Source organism: Cervus canadensis, chromosome 7 (assembly GCF_019320065.1).
Source record: "Cervus canadensis isolate Bull #8, Minnesota chromosome 7, ASM1932006v1, whole genome shotgun sequence".
NCBI classification, from domain to species: Eukaryota; Metazoa; Chordata; class Mammalia; order Artiodactyla; family Cervidae; genus Cervus; species Cervus canadensis.
This window is the reverse complement of record NC_057392.1, coordinates 44,093,166-44,119,509: the sequence shown is the minus strand read 5'-3', so window position 1 is coordinate 44,119,509 and position 26,344 is coordinate 44,093,166. Positions and strand designations below refer to the sequence as shown.

The window sequence follows — 26,344 nt, the reverse complement described above, 5'->3', positions numbered from 1 at the left end:
TAGGATTTGAAATAGCACAGCTGGAATTCCATCATCTCCACTAGCTTTGTTTGTAGTGATGCTTCCCAAGGCCCACTTGACTTTCCATTCCAGGATGTCTGGCTCTAGGTGAGTGATCACACCATCGTGGTTATCTGGGTCATGAAGATCTTTTTTGTATACTTTGTCTGTGTATTCTTGCCACCTCTTCTTAATATCTTCTGCTGGTGTTAGGTCCATAACATTTCTGTCCTTTATTGTGCCCATCTCCGCATGAAAATCTTCCCTGGTATCTCTAATTTTCTTGAAGAGATCTCTAGTCTTTCTCATTCTTTTGTTTTCCTCTATTTCTTTGCATTGATCACTTATCTCTCCTTGCTATTCTTTGGAACTCTGCATTCGAATGGGTATATCTTTCTTTTTCTCCTTTGCCTTTAGCTTCTCTTCTTTTCACAGCTATTTGTAAGGCCTCCTCAGACAACCATTTTGCCTTTTTGCATTTCTTTTTCTTGGAGATGGTCTTGATTACTGCCTCCTGTACAATGTCACGAACCTCCGTCCATAGTTCTTCAGGCACTGTCTATCAGATCTAAACCCTTGAATCTATTTGTCACTTCCACTGTATAATCGTAAGGGATTTGATTTAGGTCATACCTGAATGGTCTAGTGGTTTTCCCTACTTTCTTCAATTTAAGTCTGAATTTCGCAATAAGGAGTTCATGATCTGAGCCACAGTCAGCTCCCAGTCTTGTTTTTGCTGACTGTATAGAGCTCCTACATCTTTGGCTGCAAAGAATATAATCAATCTGATTTCTATATTGACCATCTGCTGATGTCCATGGTAGTCTTCTCTTTTGTTGTTGGAAGCACTGTTTGCTAAGACTAGTGCGTTCTCTTGTCAAAACTCTGTTGGCCTTTGCCCTGCTTCATTCTGTACTCCAAGGCCAAATTTGCCTGTTACTCCAGGTATCTCTTGACTTCCTACTTTTGCATTCCAGTCCCCTATAATGAAAAGGACATCTTTTCTGGGTGTTAGTTTCAGAAGGTCTTGTAGGTCTTCATAGAACCATTCAGCTTCTTCAGCATTTCTGGTTGGGGCATAGACTTGGATTACTGTGATATTGAATGGTTTGGTAGCTGTTAATTATATTGCTTTCTAAAACCTTTCTGTAAGTTTGAATTCTTTCAAACTAAAATGCTGTGTGGTGGGGGAAACAGGGATACAAATGAAAAAAAAAAATGCTATTCAGTCACTAACAAGAATCTCTATATACTGCTATGAAATGATTTACATAGTTAGATGAAAAAAGATTCAAATCAATATGAATAATATACTGCCATTTACAAAGGAATAATTTTAAAAGAATATATAAGTAAATATATAAATACATACATATTAACATATGTGGGCTCCCCTGGTGGCTCACTGGTAAAGAATCCGCCTGCAATGCAGGAGACCTGGGTTCGATCCCTGGGTTGGGAAGATCCCCTGGAGAAGGGAACAGCCACCCACTCCAGTATTCTGGCCTAGAGAATTCCATGGATTGTATAGTCCATGGGGTCACAAAGAGTCGGACACAACTGGGCGACTTTCACTTCATTTCACTAACATATGCACATAGTCTCTCTAGAAGGATACACCAGTGGTTGACTGTGGGGAGGAGAAATGGGAAGAGAATTGCCTATTATGAAAATTACAGGCTTTGAAATTTACCATGTACATATTTTACTTGTGTATGCATGACTGTTGATGTCTTAGATATACATGCATTAACTTTTTTTAAAGTCATTATGATAATATCCAAGAAGATGTAGACTTAAAAGAATATAAAGCCAAGTACATGACACAAACCCTACAATTTAAAGGATAGATGGAGGAAGAAACTTACCAAATAAACTGAACAACAAGAAGAGAAAGGAAAAAAAATACAATAGGAAAAACTGTTTCATGGAAATGAAGGGATGAGATTATGTCAAGAATAAAGTAAAACATCAAACTATTAAGTGAAGTCGCTCAGTCATGTCCGACTCTTTGCGACCCCATGGACTATGGCCTACCACGCTCCTCCATCCATGGGATTTTCCAGGGAAGAATACTGGAGTGGGGTGCCATTTCCTTCTCCAGAGGATCTTCCCAACCCAGGGATCGAACCTGAGTCTCCCGCATTGTAGGCAGACGCTTTACCGTCTGAGCCACCAGGGAAGTTTTTAACAGTGATCTATTTATTTGTTTCTAAGTTTTCTAAAATAAGCATTAGTTTTGAATTTAAACAATGAATTATTTTCAAAAGCAAGCACTGAACAACATGTGTGATGAGACAGAGAGGACACATAAAACAAGGCCTCTAGCATGGCTGCAATATCTGGTGACCCAAAGACACTGGTGAACTTAATTGTCACTGAAAGAATTATAAGGGAAGAAAGAGATCATGGTAAACCAAGAGAACAGAGGTAAGGGAATAGGGGGCACAAGTATAGTCTATGCTTTTAAAATATTAGAAGGGAACACACATCAAGAAGTTTTTTAGGGGTTTTTTTGTTTGTTTTTTTTTTTACAGATCAGCAGGCTATAACATGCCCACGAGCTTCGAGAACAGAGCCAGTAGAGAGGAAGCATATGAAAAGCAGATGAATAGCTACAGGTTGGGGAAACATGGGGCAGAGGTTTAGAGAGAGACAAAAGTGGGAGTCAGTGGGGGCAGGGTGGACAGGAGATGGGATTAAGGGTGGGCGGGGAAGAAAGGGCTGAAGTAAAGAGTCCAAATTTTTAAAAATCACATTCACCTTCAGAGGATGCTAGGGTACCAATATATTGCTTGGAAAATAACTAGTAAAGGCAAAGAATTTTTTAAAATGAGGATGTCAAGGTAAGCAGAAGCTTCCTATGATAGCCACAAAATGTGTTAGAATGATACTATTTAAATGTCTGTAATAATTGAGAAACATTCACTTTTTAAACTTCAGTGGAAAAAAGGACACAAAGTTACATAATGGTATGATATGTGTATATATATATATGGTAGGTATTAATAAAATAAGAGAAAATTGGGGGATTTTCCTTTTCTTCTTTATACTTTTCCTTCCAACTCTTTATGCACAGAACACACGAAAAATGCATTTACTTTTTTGAAGGAAGCAATCACTGCATCTTAACATAGATATAATGCTACTAAAGAAATAAAAACTTCCATTGAGCTTTAATAGGTACGTAATTTGTTTAAAAGATAGTAACAAATCTATGGGAAATAAAGAACTCCAGGAATAAAAGCAAGTTGACTTTTAGTTATAGTATCCATTACAAACAATTTTAGAATCAGAGATGTAGTAATGAAGTGATCCTCAAGCCTATGTAGTCTAAAACTTTCCTCTTGTAGAATAGAAAAATGAAATCCAACAAGGTAAAATAGCCCATCCAAGGTCACAAAGTTTGCTATTGGCAAATGTGACCCAGGTATTCTGACTTTCAGATGAGCATTTCTACTTCTGTATCGGAATACTCGTTTTTTTTCTAGTGCACCACATGTGAATTACTTCTGGTTGGCATCAGCCTAATTAAGATCATTGTTCCAAGGCTGATCCTTAAAAGAACACAGGAAAAATAAGCCCAATGTGATAAAAGCTTATGCATGAGGTGTCAACTCACAATAACATCTCTAAACTCAGAACAAAGTATGGAAATGAGCGAAAATAATCTAATTTACACGTTACTGTGAACACCAAATCAAATTTACCAACTTGAAAAAAAAGCTGTACTCATCCTAAACCTCCCCCAGTCCGAACTTAGATACCAAAGAAAAACTTCAGTACTTTGGCATTGTAATAAATTGCTCGTTATCACCCTAAGAATCAGTTATTAATCTAGAAGAAACAAACTCATGCTGAACCTTCAAACGACATTAACTACACAGGAATGTTGATTCCTGCGGGTTCTCAAATTTAAATTGCCTCAGGCACCAAGTTACATACTAGAAGATAAACGTGGCAATCATTTTTAATACTTAAGGAGAGTATTTAGAATTCACAGCTTTAAAAAATCAAATTTGAAATTAATATCAATATATTGCTCACACTCAGGGCACACACTATACATTTTCAGCTAGATCTAAAAATATGGCCCCCAAATAAACCCTTTGCTCTTAAATCAAGTATTAAGGAAATGCTGAGGCCACTTAATCTAGGTACTATCTTTCTATCTCCTCTGTTACTACCATGATCTGAGTTAACACCAACACAGGTTAGTTCAGAACAGATAAAGGTTTAAGACTCATGTTTGGGATTTTGCACTCAAATTTGCACCGTGGACCACCTCAAAAAGATCTACTTTATTGATCAAAAATTATCTACAGCAACTGTAGAGATTATCCCAAACACAAAGTACAGTGATGAACAGAGAGAAGATTAAGAAGTATGTCTTAAGTTTAGTGGCTTTAATGAAAATAAAAAGAACCTTTTAGCCAACATAAGTCATATACAATGATAAAAGAGATGCTGAGGGAAGATTAAAAGAGAGAGAACTCAGGTCCCTAATGTTGTATATAGTTTCTTTCAGGTTAATTCAAGCTATAAAGGATGTACTGTTGAAATTAATCTAGTTTGCACGACTAATCTCATCCTGGTAAGAGCTCTAAGTTTATCACAGTGCTCTCTGCAATCTGACATTTTTCTCCACTTGTTAGCCTAGTGTCCATTCCATCTTTCAGGAATTCAACACTACATGGAATCCAACACTACATAGAACTCCTTCATTATTTTCATAACAAGACAAGGAAACATATCTCCAAGCTCCAGTCACTTACCAGAACACTCTCTCTATACAGACGTAAAAACCCCAATAACTGGAACAATGGGAATCTCTACTTTTGGTCCAGTAAATTTCCAAAAGCAGTAATTCTCATTTAGGTGAGAGGATCAAAATTTGCTGGAAAATACCTTAAAACTACTGATGAGTGACAAAGTATCTGTAGATTATATTCCCCCAACTTTGTACTCTTTTGTTTCCTCACTCCTCTCTTAAAGCATCACTATTTCAAGAACCTCAACTGTTGATGAGTGTATTTGGGTTATGGCAGAACAAAGACTTAAAACAATGCTGAGAGAGTAACATAACCAGGTGTCCCTAGCCTCCAGATAGCTAAAAACCCCACATGGAACATTTTACAGTTCCCTGGGTCAAATGAGAAAGCAGTGTTGTTGGGGTGAATTTAGTCTAGGATGACAGCGAAAAAGAATTCCATATCAACTATCAGAAAGACACATCTTCAAAGATATAAGCATCCAAACTATAAAAGACCACTATAACTTTTTCCCCATTCATAATTCACCCCATGCTGCTTTCATACCCCACCACCACAGTTTTAAGGAACTGTTTAAAACAAAAAACTCCTGAAGCTCCTAGGGAAATTGTAGACTTTAAGAGGCAATAAGAAGCTTTAAAAATGTAGGGAAAATGCTCAGCTTCCTCTTACCCTCCATGAAAATATATACCTTTACTCTGCCTGAAATTTCTGTTTCTTGAAAATCTACCTATTAATTTGGATTAAGAAAAGTGTTTTCCTGCTTACATAATAGGTGCTAATATTAATTATTAGCATTAAAATCTGAATGTCATATATTTATACGGTTCAAAAAGTAAAAATCAAGAAGATATCCATTATGAAGATTCCCAATCCTACTCTGCTTCCTATCTATCCAGTTCCTACTACATTTATTAGTTTCTTATCTTTCCAGACTTTCCTTGTGCAAATTAATGCAAACTATAGTTATTTCCCAGGACATCTTGATGAGGGGAGCTGGGGGCCAAGCTGAGAGAGACTGGTGGGTGCAATGTCAGAGAACCTGCTCTGTCTCTCAGTGGCTTTCTCAAAATGGCCATAGTTCTCAGACAGCAAAAATTTGTACATCTGACTATTAAACACAAATCAGACTCCTGAACCCTGGCTCCATTCTGGCTAGGGCTCTGGTGTCCCTACCTGGCCTGTGTGAGGGGGAACGCTCTGCCACTCTGTTAGAAAAGAAAGCCCCATCCACCATTTCCTAAGAGCTGGCCAAGGGTAACAAGCTGTACTTTAACTAAGTAGAGCCACACCTAATGAAATATCAAAGTCTGGAGAATGTGCCTCCAGGCTTTGCTTTAATCTGGTGGTGGTGGGGAGGTATGTGTACATGTGAACAGACTGCCATCTTTAGAGCGGTTTCAGGTTTACAGAAAATTTAAGCACATGGTACAGGGAGCTCCCATATATCCACTCTTTCCCCTACTCAGTTTCCTCTATCACTAACATCACGCACTAACATTGCAACTGATGAACCAACAGTGACATGCTATTATTAACTGAAGTCCGCCGTTTACATTAGGGCCCACTCTTTAGTGTTGTACATTCTACTGACTTTGACAACTATATAATGACTTAGGGCTTCCCTGGTGGCTCAGACAGTAAAGAATCTGCTTGCAATGTAGGAGACCCAGGTTCGATCCCGGGGTTGGGAAGATTCCCTGGAGAAGAGAATGGCTACCCACTCCAGTATTCTTGCCTGGAGAATTCCATGAACAGAGCAGCCTGGTGGACTACAGTCCTTGGAGTTGCAAATGAGTCAGACATGACTGAACAACTAACACTATATATGTACTATAATGACTTACTATTATAGTAAGAACAGTTTCACTGCCCTAAAAACCTCATGCTCCCTTTCTCCATCCCTCGGAATCTTTTCATTTACTGTCTTTAGAGTTTTGCCTTTTTCAAAAGGTCATATAATTGAAATCATTTAGTATATAGTTTTTCTTCAAACTGGCTTCTTTCATTAAGCAATATGAACTTAAGGTTTAGCCATGTCTTTTTGTAGCTTGATAGCTCACTTCTTTCTATTACTGAATAATATTCCACTGTATGGTTTGCTGAAATCTGCTTATCCATTCACCATTCACTTTTTTTTTTTTTTTAACATAATGGATTTATTTGGATGTATTCTGCCATTTTTTTTTTCTTTTTTTGGTTACACTGCACACCATGTGGAAGCCTTAATTCCCCTACCAGGGATTGAACCAATGTCCCCTTCCATGCATTGGAAGCATGGAGTCTTAACCACTGGACTACTAGAGAAGTCCCCTTCATTTTTTAAGAAATGAAACTGGGGAACCATAAAGTAAGGTGAGCAATTCAAGGTCACAGAACTCATCAGTAGCTCAGCTGGAGTTAACCCTCTCTCTCACTCTTCCACAAACAAAAATCAGCTCCCACACTTCTATGCTGCTGTTCTTTCCACTATATCAAGTTTTGTTTTGTTTTTTTTTTTAAGGCAAGAGAAGATCTTATTTATTAGCTTTTTCCAGTCAGCAGTCTCCAAATTGCCTTTGTTTCTTTTTGGCAGGTTGTTTAAGTGGTTTGAAATTGATGCCCTACTGGAATAAAGCTAAACAGCTAAGCAACCAGGGCAGGAATGCCCAGAGAGAGCAGCCAGCTGCCCTGTGCCTGAAAGGGAACAGGGGCTTTACCTGCAGGCCCGGGATGTTCAGGAGAGGAACTGGGAAGCCATAAGAACACCCTCAACCCCCCTGGAGGGACAGCTCCGCTGCCTGAAAGCTGTGATGTCCTCTGCTCTCGGCTTCCTGTGGCTGAGGACTTTCAGAGGGTACTAAAGATGCCACTCTCTTGTGTATTCCGCAAACTAACAGCAATTTTAAAACAGAATATAAAGTGTCTTGATTGGGTTCTTATAAATGATATTTTTAGCATAATACTAGCCAAAGAAAAAAGAACTAATTTACAATGTGTAAATGTCAAAAACTCTTCAGAGAAAGTGAGCAAAAACAGGGAAAGGAAACGGGGAGATGTGTGTTAATTCAAGAAAGGAAGTTTCAAAAGTTTACAAAAAGAGTAAGAGAAAAAGTATGTTCTGATAGCTATAGTCTCTGGAAATAATAGGTATGAAACCCAAAAGAAGGACAAAAACCTGCCTTTGAGTGCTCTCCTCTTTCTTCTACTTCTGTCTACTCAGGTCCTTCCAGGTCCTATTCAACCCCGCCCCCAGAGCTTCCTTCTCCTATCCTGACTCCTCTCTCAAACTCTCTGTACTTGACATTTATTTGTGGACTTCTCTGCCTCCCAATTCAATTCCAGGGCCTGAGACTGCAGGGCCCTTGTCACACATATCTTGGTTTCCCCAGAATACCTCTAAACAGTGCCTCCTGCAAAGCAGATAATAAATAAATATGTATTAGTTAAGTTGAAGAAGCCAACTAGAAAGTAGTGTTTTTAAGGGGAGAGGAAACTAGAGTAGTATAAAGGATACAAAATCTGAGCACAGTAAGTTGTATTAATAACCAAATCAATCTAAATCAATTGTGTAACAAGTAGTATGAAAGGCACAGTCACCTGAAATTGCAAAAATAGCACAGTACCTGCAGGAGACTTTCTATGGCATGAAAGCCTCGAATTAAATTCAGAGCAGCACATAAAAGACTAAGGATAAATGCCACAATCCCTGAAAGAGTTGCTGGTTCCAGTCTCTGGTGAGCTGAAAAATAAAAGAAATGATCAGAAATGAACATCAATACCTCACATCAATGCCTATACTTACATAAAATGAAATTCACTGCTCAATTTAAATGGATCAAATATTGGTGAATCTTCATAAAATTATTTAATAAGATACCTTACAGATTAAATCTTTTTTAAAATGCAAAATGTCTGATATAACAGCTTCATTCCCTTGAACTCAAGTTAACTTTTTTCTACATTTTTAACAAAGACACCTAATTTGCATTTGGGGTACATAGTGCTAAGGAGTTGTCACATTTGCCAGTAAACCATATAGGAAAAAATCTTATTGCCTAAATATGTCTACCATTTACAAGTAGCTGCAAATATGTATATTTTTTTAGCTGCAAATATTTGCTAAGGTGACTTTGCTCAAAAAATCACTGCATAATTCCTATTTTTTCTGAAAATGCTTAGAAAACATTTTAAAGGACAAACATAGCTTGCTTTTAAGCAAAGCTCTTCCTTATTTGGATTCCAGGGCTATAAATACCACAGGATATATGTGAAAGCTCATCTATAACCACTGATCTGAACTCTACAATAGAATGGACTCTTACAGTTATGAGGTTCCTGGTCTCTGAAGACCACTTGAAGGTAAAACAGTGACCAGTTTATTTTACAAACACATGCCCTATCCATCGGGGCTTCACAGTGTAACACATTTAGATATACAATAGCTTCCCTTCATTATCCTACAGTTAACAAAATTAACTACAGAGTCTAAATGAAAACACAAAATTAAATACATAATCATCTAGACCTCAAAAGGGAGAGAGAGGGAAAAAGAGGACAACAGAACTATATTTAGATCATTTTATTTTAAATCACTGAAGTGTAAAAGCCCTAACAATGAAGTTAATGAGGTAGAACATTAATATAAAGGCTTAAATCTTTGCAACTTATATTCAGCCAGTACAGCAGAAAAGTGTCCCTAAATAATTCATAAAAACACAAAAACCCACGTCACGAAAAAAAGTTATTCCTCAAATTCAGTAGGAATCCAAATATAGGATATATTTTCTTAAATTTCTTCTGTGCCAAAGCTAACTGCTTGTTCTCCCAGTTAATTTCCTTGAGATTAATATGAAAGCAAAAACTAAATGTCTTTGTAAAGTATTAGTACCAAATTTCCTATCACTAGAGAAAAAATCGCACAACTTAAGAATCTATCCAATGGTCCACCAGTTAGTCCTATTCTGCATCCCTCCCTCCATCCTTCCCCACTCCCTCTGGGTAGTAAGAGGAAACTGACCTCCAAGTGAAAAAGAAATCCTTAGCAAGGTCCTCAAGCACAAAGCCACCTGATAACTAAACAGATTACAGAAATAACACTTCTAAAGTATACAAGTTTATCTTACCAAAAAACCAAATAGTAATCTATACTGTAATTAAGAACCATAGCCTTTTGTGGTCAAGAAAGAAATGACCACTCTTAAACGAAAAAATATTATCATTTTAATGTGTTGATCAATACCTATTTAAGAAATAAATAATAATATTTACCAAGTTTCTAACACTTGCCTCTTAGGCCCTTGGAGCACTCTCTTTATAATGATAGTATACGACTTAAAAATTATTTCAAATGACTAGAAACATTTTTAAGGCATGAAAGCCTCCTTTAACAAGCACAAGGCACAAATTATACTGAAGGACAGGCTGGAAAGGCACCAAATCACCACAAGAAAGAAAATCTCAAGTGGAGATTCCCCCACTCCCACCCCATCCCCTTCCTAAGACCTGTGGGAACACTTACTAAGAAAAACTCCATCTGCACAGAATGTGAGGCTGACACTTTGTAAGGACACTTTCTCATTTTAACGAACTGAGTGAGATATTTAATCACATTTCAATGAATTATATTACATATTTTTTATTTTATAAAACAGGTTTTAGATGAATTATCCACAAATGCTTACTTCACCCTTCAATTTGGCACCATGATAGGTACTATTACGTATAAAGCAGGTTTGGAACAGTAAGAAATGAAGAAATGAGAGGTAATGTAGAAAACAATAGTTTTGTTTAATTCAAAATAACACTACCAGGTCACTTTTTATTTGTTTAGCTATTATTGTCTTCTACTATGATTTTTTTTTAGATTAGTCTCCTTGAGCCCAATAATTACATTTTCACGTCAAAAGTAAAATTTTAATGTGCCAACGATTAATGGAAAGTTTAAAAAAATTCCTAAAGAAATAAGAGCAAATCCCTTGGAACAAAAGGGCTATTGCTTATAGTGAACTAATATATTTATTCAGCATACATTTTTGGGCGTGATTCTGTGTAAGATGCCGTGCGTTACAGGATTTAAAAAAATGAATTACCCAATCTGCCTGCAAGGCACTTCTAGTCTTCTACAGCAAGCTCATGGAAGTAACAAGCATTCTAAATTAAAAGAGTTAGGGAATTCTGAAGAGGAAAGACAACTAGGGGAAGATGGTGACACCAGAGTGGTAAGAGAACCAAGGTAGGTCTTTAAAGATGGTTAAAACTTAAGACACGTACAAATGGGAAGAACTGTACTCCATGCATAGAAAAGAACATGAGGAGCCTGGAGATGAAAATGGGAGAAGCAAATTATAACAGCATCAACAAAAACCACTGCCACTACTAATTCTAATCCTTCTAATAGTGGCTGCTCTCAACATACCAGGCACCAAGTGCTTCATATATACAATCTCATTCTATCCTTCCAAGAATTCAAAGCAGTACACACACACTTGTTGAAGTTTTTTCTGTCAGGAAACTATGGTTTCGGGAAATTGAGAAATTTGCCCAAAATGAGTAAAGGGACTGGGATTTAAATTTAGGGGGGTCTTCCCAGGTGGCACAGTGGTTAAGAATCAGCCTGCCAATGCAGGAGATGCAAGAGACCTGGGTTTGATCCTTGGGTTGGGAAGATTCCCTGGAGTAGGAAGTGGCAACCCACTCCAATATTCTTGCCTGGAAAATTCCATGGATAGAGAAGCCTTGCAGGCTACAGTCCATGGGACTGCAAAGAGTCAGACACGACTGAGTGACTGGGCACACACACAGCCTGACTCTAGAATTCATGCTCTTCACCACTTTGTTATTGGGCACTGCTACTGGCTTTGTTTTGCTCAAAAAGATGTTTGTTAAAAGTAGGAAGAAATTAGGTCAGAAAGGGAGGCTGAAACAAATTAACAGTCTGAAATATGAGGCTAAAAATTATGAACAAACTCAACATCAGAGAAACATGGAAGAGCAAGATTGATGATTAAAGTTGTTCTTAAAGAATATTAACCTGTAAATGGGTTGTAGAGATTAAAAGGAGAGAGAGATAAATAATATTTTCTTAAAAGGAGAGATAAATAATATTTTCTTAGTACCTTCTCACTAGGGATACACAGTCCCATTTATCCTTCAAAACAGTGTACTTCATGAGGTAGGAATGACTAACTTCTTTGTGTTTGAATTTTCTCACCTACAAATTGAGGTTAAATAATTTGCTCTAAGATGGCTGGTAAGTTCCATCTTCACAATCAGCAGTTGGGTCTGAAAATCCCATGCTTTTTCTACAACTCTGCATTAAGAAATTCATGAATAAGTCATTATAAGATATTGACTGAATTGAGGGCCTGAATTAGGATAGAGAAGTAGAAATGGAGAAGAAGAGGTGAGAGAGATTATAGAGTCTAAAATTATTAAACTTGGCAACTAACTAGATGTGGGAAACAAAAAGGAAAAAAAAATCAAGGAAAATGCCAAGGTTTGGAGTGCAGGTATTAGAAAGATAAGGGTACTATTAACAGACCCAGTGGAAGAAACTCAGGTTTGATTGAGAATGGAGACATTTTAAACATATCAAACTTGAAGTGATGGTGAGATATGTTTAATAAGCAACTGAAGAACGCAAGAACGGTGAGCTGGAAAAACAGATGAGGTCTGCATCTGATGGGAAGGGTTTGGATGAGATTACACTGAAGGAAGTGAGCCAACAGCAAATCCTTGGTAAGTAAACACTACCTTTACAGAAAGGAAGGGGAGGCAAGGAAGATAGATGTAGAACAGACAGAAGAGGAGGGAGCAACAGAAGCTCAGGAAGGGGAGACCATCAAGACATGGCTTACAATGCCTGTAAACAGGCCAAAGACAATCTGAACTGAAAAAGAAAAAAGATTAGATTTACCGACTAAGATACTTCAGAAAGTATTCAATGGTTTCAGAAGAGTGACTGAAGGCAAAATTCATACTGCAAGAAGTTAAATAACTAGTAAAGGTAAAAGACAGAAGCAGTAAGTGGACACTTCTGCAGTTACAGGAGAGGAAAAGAGGATGACAGCCTGACAGATACAATAGGATTGAAAAATAATTATTTTTCCCCAGTAATGGGGTGGAGGAAGGAGACTTTAACACATTTATAGGTGGAACAACAAATTCAGTGAAGAAGAAATAGAAGAATCAAGAGAAAGGAAAAATAATTGGTGAAACAGAGTACCGGAAGAGTCATAGTGAGTATTCAAAAAGATGGTACCATTCTAACCTCAAACCTCATCATACTACCAGTGTCTATGCTGAGTCAAAGACAAAGTTCAAAAGGTGCAGTCATTCAATGATGTCCAAAACACCTAGAGACACAGGTTTTAAAACACAGAGAAATTTCAAGTCAGTTCTATCTAAATGAGCAAACTTATTACTAAATTAAGACTGACACTAATTGTAAGGTACAAAAACACTATTTTTTTCACTACAAGACCCTTTCTTTTTTTTCTTTTTCTTTTCCTTTATTTATTTATTTATTTTTTCAGTGGGTTTTGTCATACATTGATATGAATCAGCCATAGATTTACATGTATTCCCCATCCTGATCCCCCCTCCCACCTCCCTCTCCACCCGATTCCTCTGGGTCTTCCCAGTGCACCAGGCCCGAGCACTTGTCTCATGCATCCCACCTGGGCTGGTGATCTGTTTCACCACAGATAATATACATGCTGTTCTTTCGAAACATCCCACCCTCACCTTCTCCCACAGAGTTCAAAAGTCTGTTCTGTACTTCTGTGTCTCTTTTTCTGTTTTGCATATAGGGTTGTCGTTACCATCTTTCTAAATTCCATATATATGTGTTAGTATGCTGTAATGTTCTTTATCTTTCTGGCTTACTTCACTCTGTATAATGGGCTCCAGTTTCATCCATCTCATTAGAACTGGTTCAAATGAATTCTTTTTAACGGCTGAGTAATATTCCATGGTGTATACGTACCACAGCTTCCTTATCCATTCATCTGCTGATGGGCATCTAGGTTGCTTCCATGTCCTGGCTATTATAAACAGTGCTGCGATGAACACTGGGATGCATGTGTCTCTTTCAGATCTGGTTTCCTCGGTGTGTATGCCCAGAAGTGGTATTGCTGGGTCATATGGCAGTTCTATTTCCAGTTTTTTAAGAAATCTCCACACTGTTTTCCATAGCGGCTGTACTAGTTTGCATTCCCACCAACAGTGTAAGAGGGTTCCCTTTTCTCCACACCCTCTCCAGCATTTATTGCTACAAGACCCTTTCTTATCATTACCACTTGTCAAAAACCTGCATGTCCTTCAGGTTCCAAGGTCTAAAAGTGTTACTTCCTTTTTATTTTAGAGCATGTATCACATTCTACCTTGTATTTTACTTATTGACTTTTACTTGCTTTTACCATCTTGAAACCAGATATGTGCTTATTGTCTTTATAAAATGCCCTAAAATATTTAAACACAATACTTTGGAGGGAAAAAAGCAATAAATATTTGTTAGATTATGAGGGTGTGTGTGTGTGTGTGTGTGTGTGTGTGTGTGTATAAGAGAAAGAGACTGGGAAACCCACTTGCATTGTGGGACAACAACCAAATACAGCCACATTTGCAGGCAACTAATAAATTGTCTAGAAAATTACACAGATTGACAAAATGCTGATTAACCACCAAGTATTTATGCTAAAAAGAGGTATTAAAGGAACTGAGAAACATGTATTAAATTTAGGGTTTCATAAATTTGTTTTGAAGGATATAAAATTTAAAAGAATAACAACATTAAATGTTGGTGAGGATAGACGGCAATCAAAACTCTCAAACATTGTTTGTGGGAATGTAAAATGGCACAATTACTTCAAAAAACTGGCAGTTTCATAAAGAGTTAAACACACACCTAACCTGTGACCTATCAACTTGACTCCTAATACTTACTTGAGAGACATGAAATTAATGTATGGCAAAAATCACCACAATATTATAAATTAGCCTCCAACTAATAAAAATAAATGGAAAAGAAAGAAAAGAAAACACACAGCAACAAAAGATGAATGTTTATAACAGGTTTATCTACAATAACCAAAAACTGGAACCAAGCCAATGTCCAGTGTCTACCCACCCTGGATAAACAAATCGTGGCATGCCCACACAGTGACTACTACTCAGCAATAAAGAGGAACAAACTACAGAGATGCAACATACACATACATTGAACAAAAGAGGCTGAACACAAGAATTACATTAGTCTTATTTATATAAAGCTCTAGAACAAATAAAGCTAATTTAAAGTGAAAAAAATCTCAGTAGTGGTTGTCTGGAGTGGGACAGAGATTGACTAGGAAAGGACACAAACTTTCCAGGGAGATGGAAATGGTCCACACTGTGATAGGGGTGTGTACTATCATGGTTTTTACTCTGTATTGTTGATGCTTTGACATCTTGGGACCTTGCAGACATCAGAGGATTGCCTCTCCCAGGACTATTTAAATCCTAGAGATGGCAAACAACTCACCCGCAAGCATGTCTTTCATAAGCAAACCCCACATCTGGAGCCCACGCTCCTAACTACAGGGTTCTCATACTCAAGGCCACTATTCCCCTGCCTGAACCACCCCAGGGGCAGGTATCACTACAAGTATTCAAACTAGCCAATCTTAAATGTACTTTCTCTGCCTCTCCAGTTCCTTCCTGGGGAAATCACAGCAAAGACTCAACTTCCTAATCTGTTGGCCATGCCGTGCCATACGTGAATAAGAGTAAAATCTATATTTTGAAACAGAGTGTGGTTTATACAACTGTATCCATATGTTGAACCATACGGCAAATATCTGTGCATTTCAGTATGTGAAAATTTCCCTTAAAAAAGAAAACTGCGGCAAACTATTGGGTATAATACAGGCTCAACAATGTATTATACAACATGGGGAATATAGCCAATATTTTATAATAACTGTAAATGAAAAACAGCCTTTATAAATTGTATAAAAACTTGATTTAAAAAGAAAAAGAGAAAGAACTATAGAAATTATCAAGTGGATAAATGGGGAGTGAGGGGAGGTACAGATTAAACAAGAATGTCAAAATGTTGATATAGTTATAACAGTTGTATGATGGATACAAGTGTTAATTGTAATATTCTATTTATTTGATATATGTTTAAATTTTTCTATAATAAAATGTTTAAAACAGAAAACAAGTAAAAGTGGGATATAGTATTTAACATATTGACCCCAGCAGAACATCTGTAGAAAAAAGACATCAAAAGTAAGAGAGAAAAAGGCCTGCAAAATAATGCTTATCAAATAACTATTAATCAGATTCTAAAATAAATTCATTTAGGAAAGAAAACTGCAAAACAAGAAAGTATATTTAAACTGGGAGACTATGCAGAAAATATTATGCAGGCCTGATCTGAATTTAAAACAAATTTAAAGTTAATATTATGATAATCTCCAATTGCCAATTACTTTTAAAATTTTCTCTTTCTTATGGTTTTTCTCTCCCTTTCTTAAAACAATAACAAATTCTAGATTTCTCCCCATTTTCCAAGTATCTCCTATTTGGTGATCCAAGATACCACTGCAATCTACACATCAGAGTGGAGACTTATGGAAGTCAAGTAATACAAGGAGTTTCTAATAAAGTCTTCCTCCTAGTAGGTCAAGTTGAACCTCTACCCCAAATTAAGGTAATTCTCCTGAATCCTGAGTGTATATTTTAATGAACATATATTCTTAGCAAGTGCCAGACCTATGAAATTTAAACTACTGGAGGAAAGACCAATGGAAGTCTTGTAGCTCCCTCAACCCAAATATCATCAAAAAATTAATCCCTAGGCTAACTGCAGAGATTGGTGTGACCACCCAAGGCTTGCTTAAAAAGATGCATGGGTGATGATTCCTATCATACTCCATTTTAACTTTCTAATTTGTCTCCAAAATAGGTGCACCGTAGAGGATGACAACAGATTACTGTAGGTTCCAACTGCACATGCTTTTCCAGATGCAGTCTCCATGTGGAACAAACCAATTAACTCCCTGGCACACAGGTACTAACTTCTGCACACTTCTTTTCTCTATACTGAAGGCAATGGCACCCCACTCCATTACTCTTGCCTGGAAAATCCCATGGACAGAGAAGCCTGGTAGGCTGCAGTCCATGGGGTCGCTAAGAGTCGGACACGACTGAGCGACTTCACTTTCACTTCACTTTCTCTATACTAAAACAGAAGATCAGAAGCATTTTGCTTTTACTTAATGCTGATATCAGTAAATTTATCATATTGCCACTAGGTTTTACCAACTGTGTGCCACTGATTTGTTTATAGCAGGGGTTAGCAAACCATGACCCACAGACCAAATCCAGCCTAGCACCTATTTTTGTAAATAAAGTTTTACTGCAAGACAGTTTCAGCTATTCTTTCACTGCATATGTGTCTTCATACTATAACAGCAGAGTTGAGTAGTTATGAGAGAGACCACATGGCCTGTAAAATCTAAAATATTGACTACCTGGCCTTTTACAGAAAAAGTTTTCTAAATCTTGGTTTACAAGCACTTAACATCTTAACACCTCATAGAACATTATATTAATCTACTTCATTGAGGACCTCACGCTGACAGGGCCTGAAGAACAGACAGTATATGCTTTGGGTTAGATACCTTGAGATGACATATATGCCAGAGGGTAAAAAATAATCACAAGATTATAAAAGTCTACCACCTCAGTCAAGTTTCTGGGGGTTAAAGGTCTAGAGAACATTCAAAGTAAAGATCAAGTTGCACCTTTCCACCCATACCACTAAGAAAACATATGTTGCTTAATATGCCTTTCTAGATTTGTATACAATGCTACAACATATTTACTAAATGACAATGGTTGAGGAGGGTCCAAAGCAACAGAAGGATCCAGACTTCAATACAGGACATTTTGTTACTCAGTACTTATGACCCAGGGATCCAGTGTTGCTAAAAATATCTGTGGGACTTCCCTGGTGGCACAGAGGAAAAGAATCCTCTTGCCAATACAGGGAACACGGGCTCGATCTCTGGTCCAGGAAGATTTCATATGCTGTGGAGTAACTACGTCCACGGGCCACAACTATGGAAGACTACATGCTTTTGGGCTCTTAAGCCACAACTAACAAGAGCCCCTGTGTCACAACTACTAAAGCCCACAGGCCCTAGAGCCCCCACGCCATACTGCTGAGCCCATGTGCTGCAGCTACTGAAGAGTGTGTGCCTAGAGCCTGTGCTCTGCAACAACTTCAAGAAGCCACAGCAATAAGAAGCCCATACACCACAACTAGAGGGTAGCCCCCACGCTCCACAACTAGAGAAAGCTCGTGTGCAGCAATGAAGACCCAGTGCAGCCAAAAATTAATTAACTAATTATGTAAAATCTGTGGATAAGAGGGATGATGTTTTGAGCCTGCAGTGAACCCGGAAAGAAAAATCATAAAAGAGGCTCCAGGTATTCTGAAGCAATGACACAGCCCTTAGGCAAAAATTGTTTTCATTTTCAGAACTAGTTTTAGGCTTGCTTATTAGCCACAGCAGAACCTTGTGTCCCTACCATGAAGTATCAGATATATATTAATAATCTCTTCTTTTTTTTCATTTTGTCAAATAGGGCAGTTAAGGCATGAGAAATTGTATTTTCAATTCCTGTCTTATCTCAGTCAGAAGTTACCTTGTCAGCTTATCCATTAGAAAGAAAGACTACAAAACCCAAAAGAACCACAAAAACTGACAAAAGAAACAAGGAGGTATAATAAGGCAACAAAGAACAGAAAATAGATCAAAGTAATCAATACAAAAAGAGGCAGAAAAAGAGACAAGTGATCAAAACCCAAAAGAACAAAAACAAATAGCCAAGATGATAGGTTTAAACCCAAACATATCAATAACCACACCAAACATAAATGATCTGAATACATAAGTAAAAAGGCAGATATTGTCAAATTGGATTTTTTCCCCAAAAGACCTAACTACATGATACCTAAAAAAAACAACTCTTTAAATATAAAAATACAATAGTCAAATAAAAGCAAAAATAAACAAATGGAACCTAATCAAACTTACAAGCTTTTGTGCAACAAAGGAAACAATAAACAAAACAAACAGACGGCCTATGGAGGGAGAAAATTTTTTCCAACAAAGGCTTAAACTCCAAAATACACAAACAGTTCACATACTCAATAACAAGAACAAGGAAAAAGCCCAATCAAAAAATGATCAGGAAAAAAAAAATGATCAGAAGACTGTCTCCAAAGAAGACATACAGATGGTCAACAGGCATGTGAAAAATGCTCAACATCACTAATTATTAGAGAAATGCAAATCAAAACTATAACGAGGTACCACCTCACACCGGTCAGAACAGCCATCATTAAAAAGTCTATAAATATCAAATGCTGCAAAGGGTATGAAGAAAAGGGGACCCTCCTACACCTTGGTGGGAATGTAAGTTGGTACAGTCACTACGGAGAACAGTATAGAAGTTCTTCAGAAAACTAAAAATAGAGTTGGCATATGATCCAGCAATCCCACTTTGGGGCATATATTCAGACAAAACTATAATTCAAAAATGTTCATTGTAGCACTATTTACTAGACATGGAAGCAACCTAAATGTCCATTGACAAATGAATGGCTAAAGATGTGGTACATATATACAATGGCACACAACAGCATGGACTCTGAGATTATCATACCAAGTAAGTCAGAAAGAGAAAGACAAATACCATATGATATCATTTATATGTGGAGTCTAAAATATGACACAAACATGTCTATAAAACAGAAACAAACCCACAGACACAGAGAACAGACTTGCAGTGGCCAAGGTGCAAGCAGGGAGGGGAGGGATGGCCTTGGAGTTTGGGATTAGCAGATGCAAACTATTGTATATAGAATGGAAAACAAGATCCTACTGTATAGCAAATGGAACTATAGTCAATATCCTGTGATAAACCATAATGGAAAAGAACATGAAAGAGAATGTATAATATAGATAGATATGTATAACTCAATCACTTTGCTATAAAATAGAAATTAACACAACATGCAAATCAACTATATTTAATTTAAAAATATATAAGTAAACGTATATATTTTAAAATATGTAAATGTATTTAAATTAACTAATTTATTTAAATATTTAAAAATAGATTTACCTATTTAAAAATGTTAAAAACAAATGTTAAAAGAAAAAAGATGGTAAAATATATACTAATTTAAAAAAAGAAGATTATCATTGCTATATTAATAAAGTAGCCTGCAGAGCTAAGAATATTACTGGATATAAAGAAAGTAATTTCAAAGGACAAAGGAGTACATATACCAAGAGAACAATCCTAAATATTTAACAAGATTTAAAATATCCAAAATAAAAACAATAGACCTAAAAGGAAAAAAACATAAATTTGCAAATACAGTGAGAGATTTCAATACCCCTTTCTCAATAATTAACAGAAACAGACAGAAAATCAGAAAGGTATAAAAGACTTGAACACCATCAACTAGCTTGATCTAAATGATATTGATCACCAATATTGATATATGATCATCTAGCCAGTAACAGTAGAATACATATTCTTTTCAAATGAACACAGAAAAATGACTAAGATATACTATACTCGGAGAAAACAAAACAAGCTCAATAAATGTAAAAGGATTAAAATTATACAAAATTTGCTATCTGGCTACAGTGAAATTAAATTTGAAATCAATAACATAAAGGTATCTGACAAATCTCTATATATTTGAAACATGTAACATATTTCTAACAAATCCATGGATCATGAAAGAAATCAAAAGGGAAATTAAAAAGCATTCTGAACAGAATGAAAGCGAAAATGCAAGAGATTATAATTTAAATTTACAAAATGTAGCTAAAGCAATATTTAGTGGGAAATACACAGTACTAAATGTCTGTATTAAAAAAGAAAGTTCTGAAGTCAACTACCTCAACTTCTACCTTAATAACTTACAAAAAGAAAACTCAACTAAACTCTAAGGAAGAAAAAGATAGGAAGTAATAACCATCAAAACATAAATCATGAAACAGAAAACAAAACAATAAAAAGTCAAAGTAAGCAAAAGCTAGCTTTTTAAGAAAATCGATAAAAATTATAAACTCTATGGGGGAGAATGGATACATGTATATGTATGGCTGAGTCCCTTTGCTGTTCACCATGAAACAGTCACAACATTGTTAATCAGCTATACCCCAATACAAAATATATTTTTTTAAAAAACAAAGAACAATTATAAACTCTAAGAATACTGATGTCAAACTTTATGCCCCAAAATTCAATAAGTTAGGTGAAATGGACAGAATTTTTAAACAAACTACTAAAACTCACTCAGGAAGATAAATAACCACAGTCACTAAAGAAACCGTTCTGGATAAAAATCTTGCCACAAAGAAAACCAGAAGCTCGAAAGGCTCCACCCACCAAACGCTTAAAGAAATAAAACTTCTACAGAAACATTTCTCAGACTTTGAAAAAGAGAGAATACCTTTCCATTTATTCTATGAGGCCAGTTTTTTCATGTTAGCAAAACCAGACACCGCCCCCCCACAAAAAAAATCACAAAAGAGGAAAACTACAAACCAATTCCCTGACGAATACAGGTACAATATCTTAAGAAAATTTTAGCAAATTGGATCTGACTATATAAACAGGATAATACAAGATGACTCATTGGGGTTTATCATAGAACCACCAGATTGATTTAACATTTGAAAAGCTACAATCATCTCAATAAATGCAGACAAAAAATGCAGACAAAGCATTTGACAGAATACAACTTCAGTTCCTGATAAAAACCACTCATCAAACTGGGAATATAAGGGAATTTTCTCAACCTGGTAAAAAGGTATCAAATATAAACCCTAAGTTAATATTGTATTATAAGTATTTAACTGTTTGGACTGAGCTTTTCCTGGTAAGATCAAAATCAGGAACAAAGCAAGGCTATCCATTCCTACTCCTTTATTCTTTCGGGATATCCTTGTTAACCACAGCATTCTACATTTGCAGTTATCCTCTTTTTTAGAAGATATCATTAAGTTGCCTTCTGGCCTCCACAGTTTCTGTGTGAGGGACAGAGAGAGAGTGTGTGTGTATGTGTCTAATGGTTTGCATTCACATAGTCTAGTCTCCTCAAGGAATCTGGTTATTTTTGATTGCTTGCCAATCTATTTTCAAAATCGTATTGTAGACATCTAAAGCTTGTGAGGCTATTTCTCCTAGGAAATTTGTTTGTTTCTGCCAGGATCTTTGAAGCAAAGCATGGTATAATCGGCTCAATTCAGTTTTAGAGACCAATATAGTTCAAAACTAAGCTTCAGTCCTGATAAAGCCTATCTACTTCATACATAAAGCCTATCTACTTCATACTCCTTCCTGTCTATCCTTTTCTTAAAGTGCAGACACGCAAAATTCTAACCCAAAGCTGAAGAGTTGCTCATGAGGTTCACCACCTTGGTGGGTTCTGTTCTCTAATCCCTGTCTCCCAGGTCTTGAGAGGTTATCAGTAGTTCCCTCCAGAATTGGAAAAAGCCTCCCCACCAAAAAAGTAGTTCCAAACATTGGGCTCATTTTCCTGAGCCTCCATTTTCCCCTGTAACCTAGTAATTCTTAGTAATATTCTTAGGTCTCCAAAGACTTCAGGAACATTATATTTTAAATTAAAATCTATATTAGACCTATTATTCTATATAATATATACATTCCACTTAGCTTGTCTACATGTATTTCATGGGACTACTGGTCTGAATATCTTCCCTGGGGGCTCAGATGGTAAAGAATCAACCTGCAATGCAGGAGACCCAGATTCAATCCCTGGGTCAGGAAGATCCCCTGGAGAAGGAAATGGCAACCCACTCCAGTATTCTTCCCTGGAAAATTCCATGGACAGAGGAGCCTGGCAGGCTATGGTTCATGGGGTCACAAAGAGTCAGACATGACCCTATTCCATCATTATTGGAAGTCTTTAAAGTAATAACCCCTTCATTTATTACTGATTTTAATAATTGAAATATAATCCAAATATAATAAAATTCACCCTTTTAAAGTGTACAATTCAGAAATTTTAATACATTCACAGAGTTGTACCATCATTATCAACTAATTCCACAACATTTTTATCACCTTAAAAAGAAACCTCATAACATTTAGTAGTTATTATGCCTATTTCCCTCCAGCTCCTATCAACTGCAAATATACTTTCTATCTCTGTAGATCTGCCTACTCTGGACATATTGAATAAATGAATTATAAATATGTGACCTTTGTACCTGGCTTCTTTCACATAGCATGTTTTAAAGTTCATATGGTACCATGTAATATCAATACTTCATTCTTTTTTTATTACTTAGTAATATTCTATTGCGTGAATATGCCATACTTTATTCATTCATGAGCTGATGGACATTTGGGTTATTTCTACTTTTTAACTGGTATGCATATTCATGTACAAATTTTTGTTTAGACATACACTTTCAATTTCTGGGGTATGTACCAAGAACTAGAATTGCTGGGTCATATGATAACTCTGTTTACTCTTCCAAGAACTTTCAAACTATTTTCCAAAGCAGCTGCACCATTTTAAAATCCTATTAACAACATAAGAATGTTCCAAATTCTTCACATCCTTGCCAACACTTGTTATTGTCTGTCCTGTTATAGTCATCCTAGTGGGTGTGAAGCGGTATCTTAACACCTTGCTTTGCTTTTTACTAATGATTAACAATGTAACAGTGAAAGAGGAGAGTTAAAAAGCTGGCTTGAAACTCAACATTCAAAAAACTAAGATCATGGTATCTGGCCCCATCAATTCATGGCAAATAGATGAGGAAACAATGGCACTTTCTTGAACAAAGAATTTATTTTTGGGGGCTCCAAAATCACTGCAGATGGTGACTGCAGCCATGAAATTAAAAGATGCTTGCTCCTTGGAAGAAAAGCTATGACCAACCTAGACAGCATATTAAAAAGCAGAGACATTACTTTGTCGACAAAGGTCCATCTAGTCAAAGCTATGGTTTTTCCAGTAGTCATGTATGGACGTGAGAGTTGGACCATAAAGAAAGCTGAGCGCTGAAGAATTGATGCTTTTGAACTGTGGTGTTGAAGAAGACTCTTGAGAGTCCCTTGGACTGCAAGATCAAACCAGTCAATCTTAAAGGAAATCAGTCCTGACTATTCATTGGAAGGACTGATGCTGAAGTTCCAACACTCTGGCCACCTGATACGAAGAACTGACTCACTGGAAAAGATCCTGATGCTGGGAAAGATTGAAAGCAGGAGGAAAAGGGGATGACAGAGGAGATGGTTGGATGGCATCACCGACTCAATAGAGTTTCAGCAAGCTCCGGGAGTTGGTGATGGACAGGGAAACCTGGAGTGCTGCAGTCCATGGGGTCACAAAGAGTTAGACATGACTGAGTGACTAAATGATGTTCAACATTTTTTCATGTGCTAATTAGCCAGCTGCACATTTTCTTTGTAGAAATGTAGAAGTAAGTTTTCTCCTAAGAATCTCACAGTTTTAGCTGTTAAATTTAGATCTTTGATTCATTCTGAGTCAGTTTCAACACATTTTGTAAGGTAGAGGTCTAACTTCATTCTTTTGCAAGTTGGTATCCACTTGTCCCAGAATTATTTGTTGAAAAGACTATTCTTTCACCATTGTCTTGGCATTTTTCTTAAAAATGAATTGAAGAATTTCTTTCTGTACTCTCAATTCTAGTCTGTTGATCTGGATGTCTATCTTTACACCAGAACTACAGTCCTGACTATCCAGCCTGGTAGTAAGCTAGAAGTGTGAGTCCCCCAACTTTATTCTTTTTCAAGATTATTTTGACTATTCTTAGTTCCCTGCATTTCCATATGAATTTTAGGATCAGTTTGCCAATTTCTGCACACACACACAAAAGCTGGAATTTTCAGAGACTTCACTGAAGCTGTGTATCAATTTAGGAGTATGGCTATGAAAACAATACTGTCTTTGAATCCGTGAATAAAGGACTACTTTACTTCCCGTTAATTTAGGTCTTCTTTAATTTCTTCCTGTTTGGTACTTCTCAGCATATGGGATTTTCTTTCTTTCTAATTGCAAACAGTAGAATATATACATGTCTGTCTTGTTTTGTCATGTCTGTAGTTGCTAGGATCTTCTTAATTTCCGTTTCAGATTATTCACTGCTGTTATTTAGAACACAAATAAATGACTTTTCTATTTTGGTCTTGTACCCTATAACCTTGCTTGATGCATTAGTTTAACAGTTTTTTGGTGAATTCTTTAGGATTTTCTCTGTTGAGAAATGCATATGTATTTAAAACTGTTATACCCTAGTATATCGATTCCTTTTATCATTATAAAGTGTCCTTTTTTTCTAGTATTGGTTTCTGTTTAAATTCCATTTGTCTGGTATCAAAATAGCCACTCCAGCTCTCTTTTGGTTGTCGTTTGCAATATATATCTCTTTTCTTTCTTTTACTTTCAATCTATCTGTATCTTTGAATTTTGGTTTTTTAATCCACTTTTAAAATCTCTAACTTTTGACTGGAATGTCTCATCCATTCACATTTTAAAAAATCCATTCACATATGATGTGATTATTGAGACAGAAGATTTACACCTGCCATTTTTACTCATTTTGATATCCCTCATACTTTTTGCTCTATTCCTTACTTACTGCTATACTTACAGTAAGTGAATACTGCAGTGTTTTTCTTCAATGATTTTTCACTCTTTGAGTTATTTGCTTAGTGTCTGCTCTAGAATTTACCATATACATCTTAACTTATCAGAAACAGCTTCAGATTTATACTAACCTAATTCAAATGAGCTACAGAAAAATTACTCCTATATGGCTTTATTCCCTTTCTCCTGTTTTTGTGGCTTTGCTCTGTGTGTATGTGTAGGTCTTTTAAAGAAATTAAGAGGAAAAAGGGCTGCAATTATATTTTTTCAGGTTTTTGTTAATATGAATTCTTATCATTTCTGGCTTTTTCATTTATTCCTGTGGAATCAAATTACTACCTGGGGTATCAAATTACCATCTGGGGTCATTTCTCTAACCCAATGGAACTTTGCCACCATATACCTCCTTTGCACTATAGAAACAGAAAATACATTATATTTCTATATGTCATAGGTAGCAAAATATACACAGTTTTATTTTTTATTAATTTTTATTGGAATACAGTTGCTTTTCAAATTGAGGTGCTGGAAAAAACTCTCGAGAGCCCCTTGGACAGCAAGGAGATCAAACCAATCAATCCTAAAGGAAATTAACCCTGAATAATCATTGGAAAGACTGACACTGAAGCTGAAGCTCCAGTACTTTGGCCACCTGATGCGAACAGCCAACTCATTGGAAAAGACCCTGATGCTGGGAAAGATTGAGGGTAAAAGGAGAACAGAGTGGCAGACAATAAGATGATTGGGCAGCATCACCGATTTGAAGGATATGAATCTGGGCAAACTCTAGGAGATAGTGAGGGACAGGGAGGCCTGGGGAGCTGCAGTCCATGGGGTTGCAAAGAGTCTGACACAGCTTAGC

The 26,344-nt window shown here is 36.6% G+C and overlaps 1 protein-coding gene across 2 annotated transcripts in view; it reads right to left on the bottom strand.

Moving 5' to 3' along the window:
• The window catches only part of SEC22A (SEC22 homolog A, vesicle trafficking protein), a 78,836-nt gene that overhangs the window by 17,497 nt on the left and 34,995 nt on the right, over positions 1-26,344 (bottom strand). For both annotated transcript variants that reach the window (XM_043473155.1, XM_043473154.1), the window contains one exon: positions 8,378-8,493. In XM_043473155.1, coding sequence (XP_043329090.1) covers positions 8,378-8,493 — 116 coding nt within the window. The remainder of the gene's footprint in view (positions 1-8,377; positions 8,494-26,344) is intronic.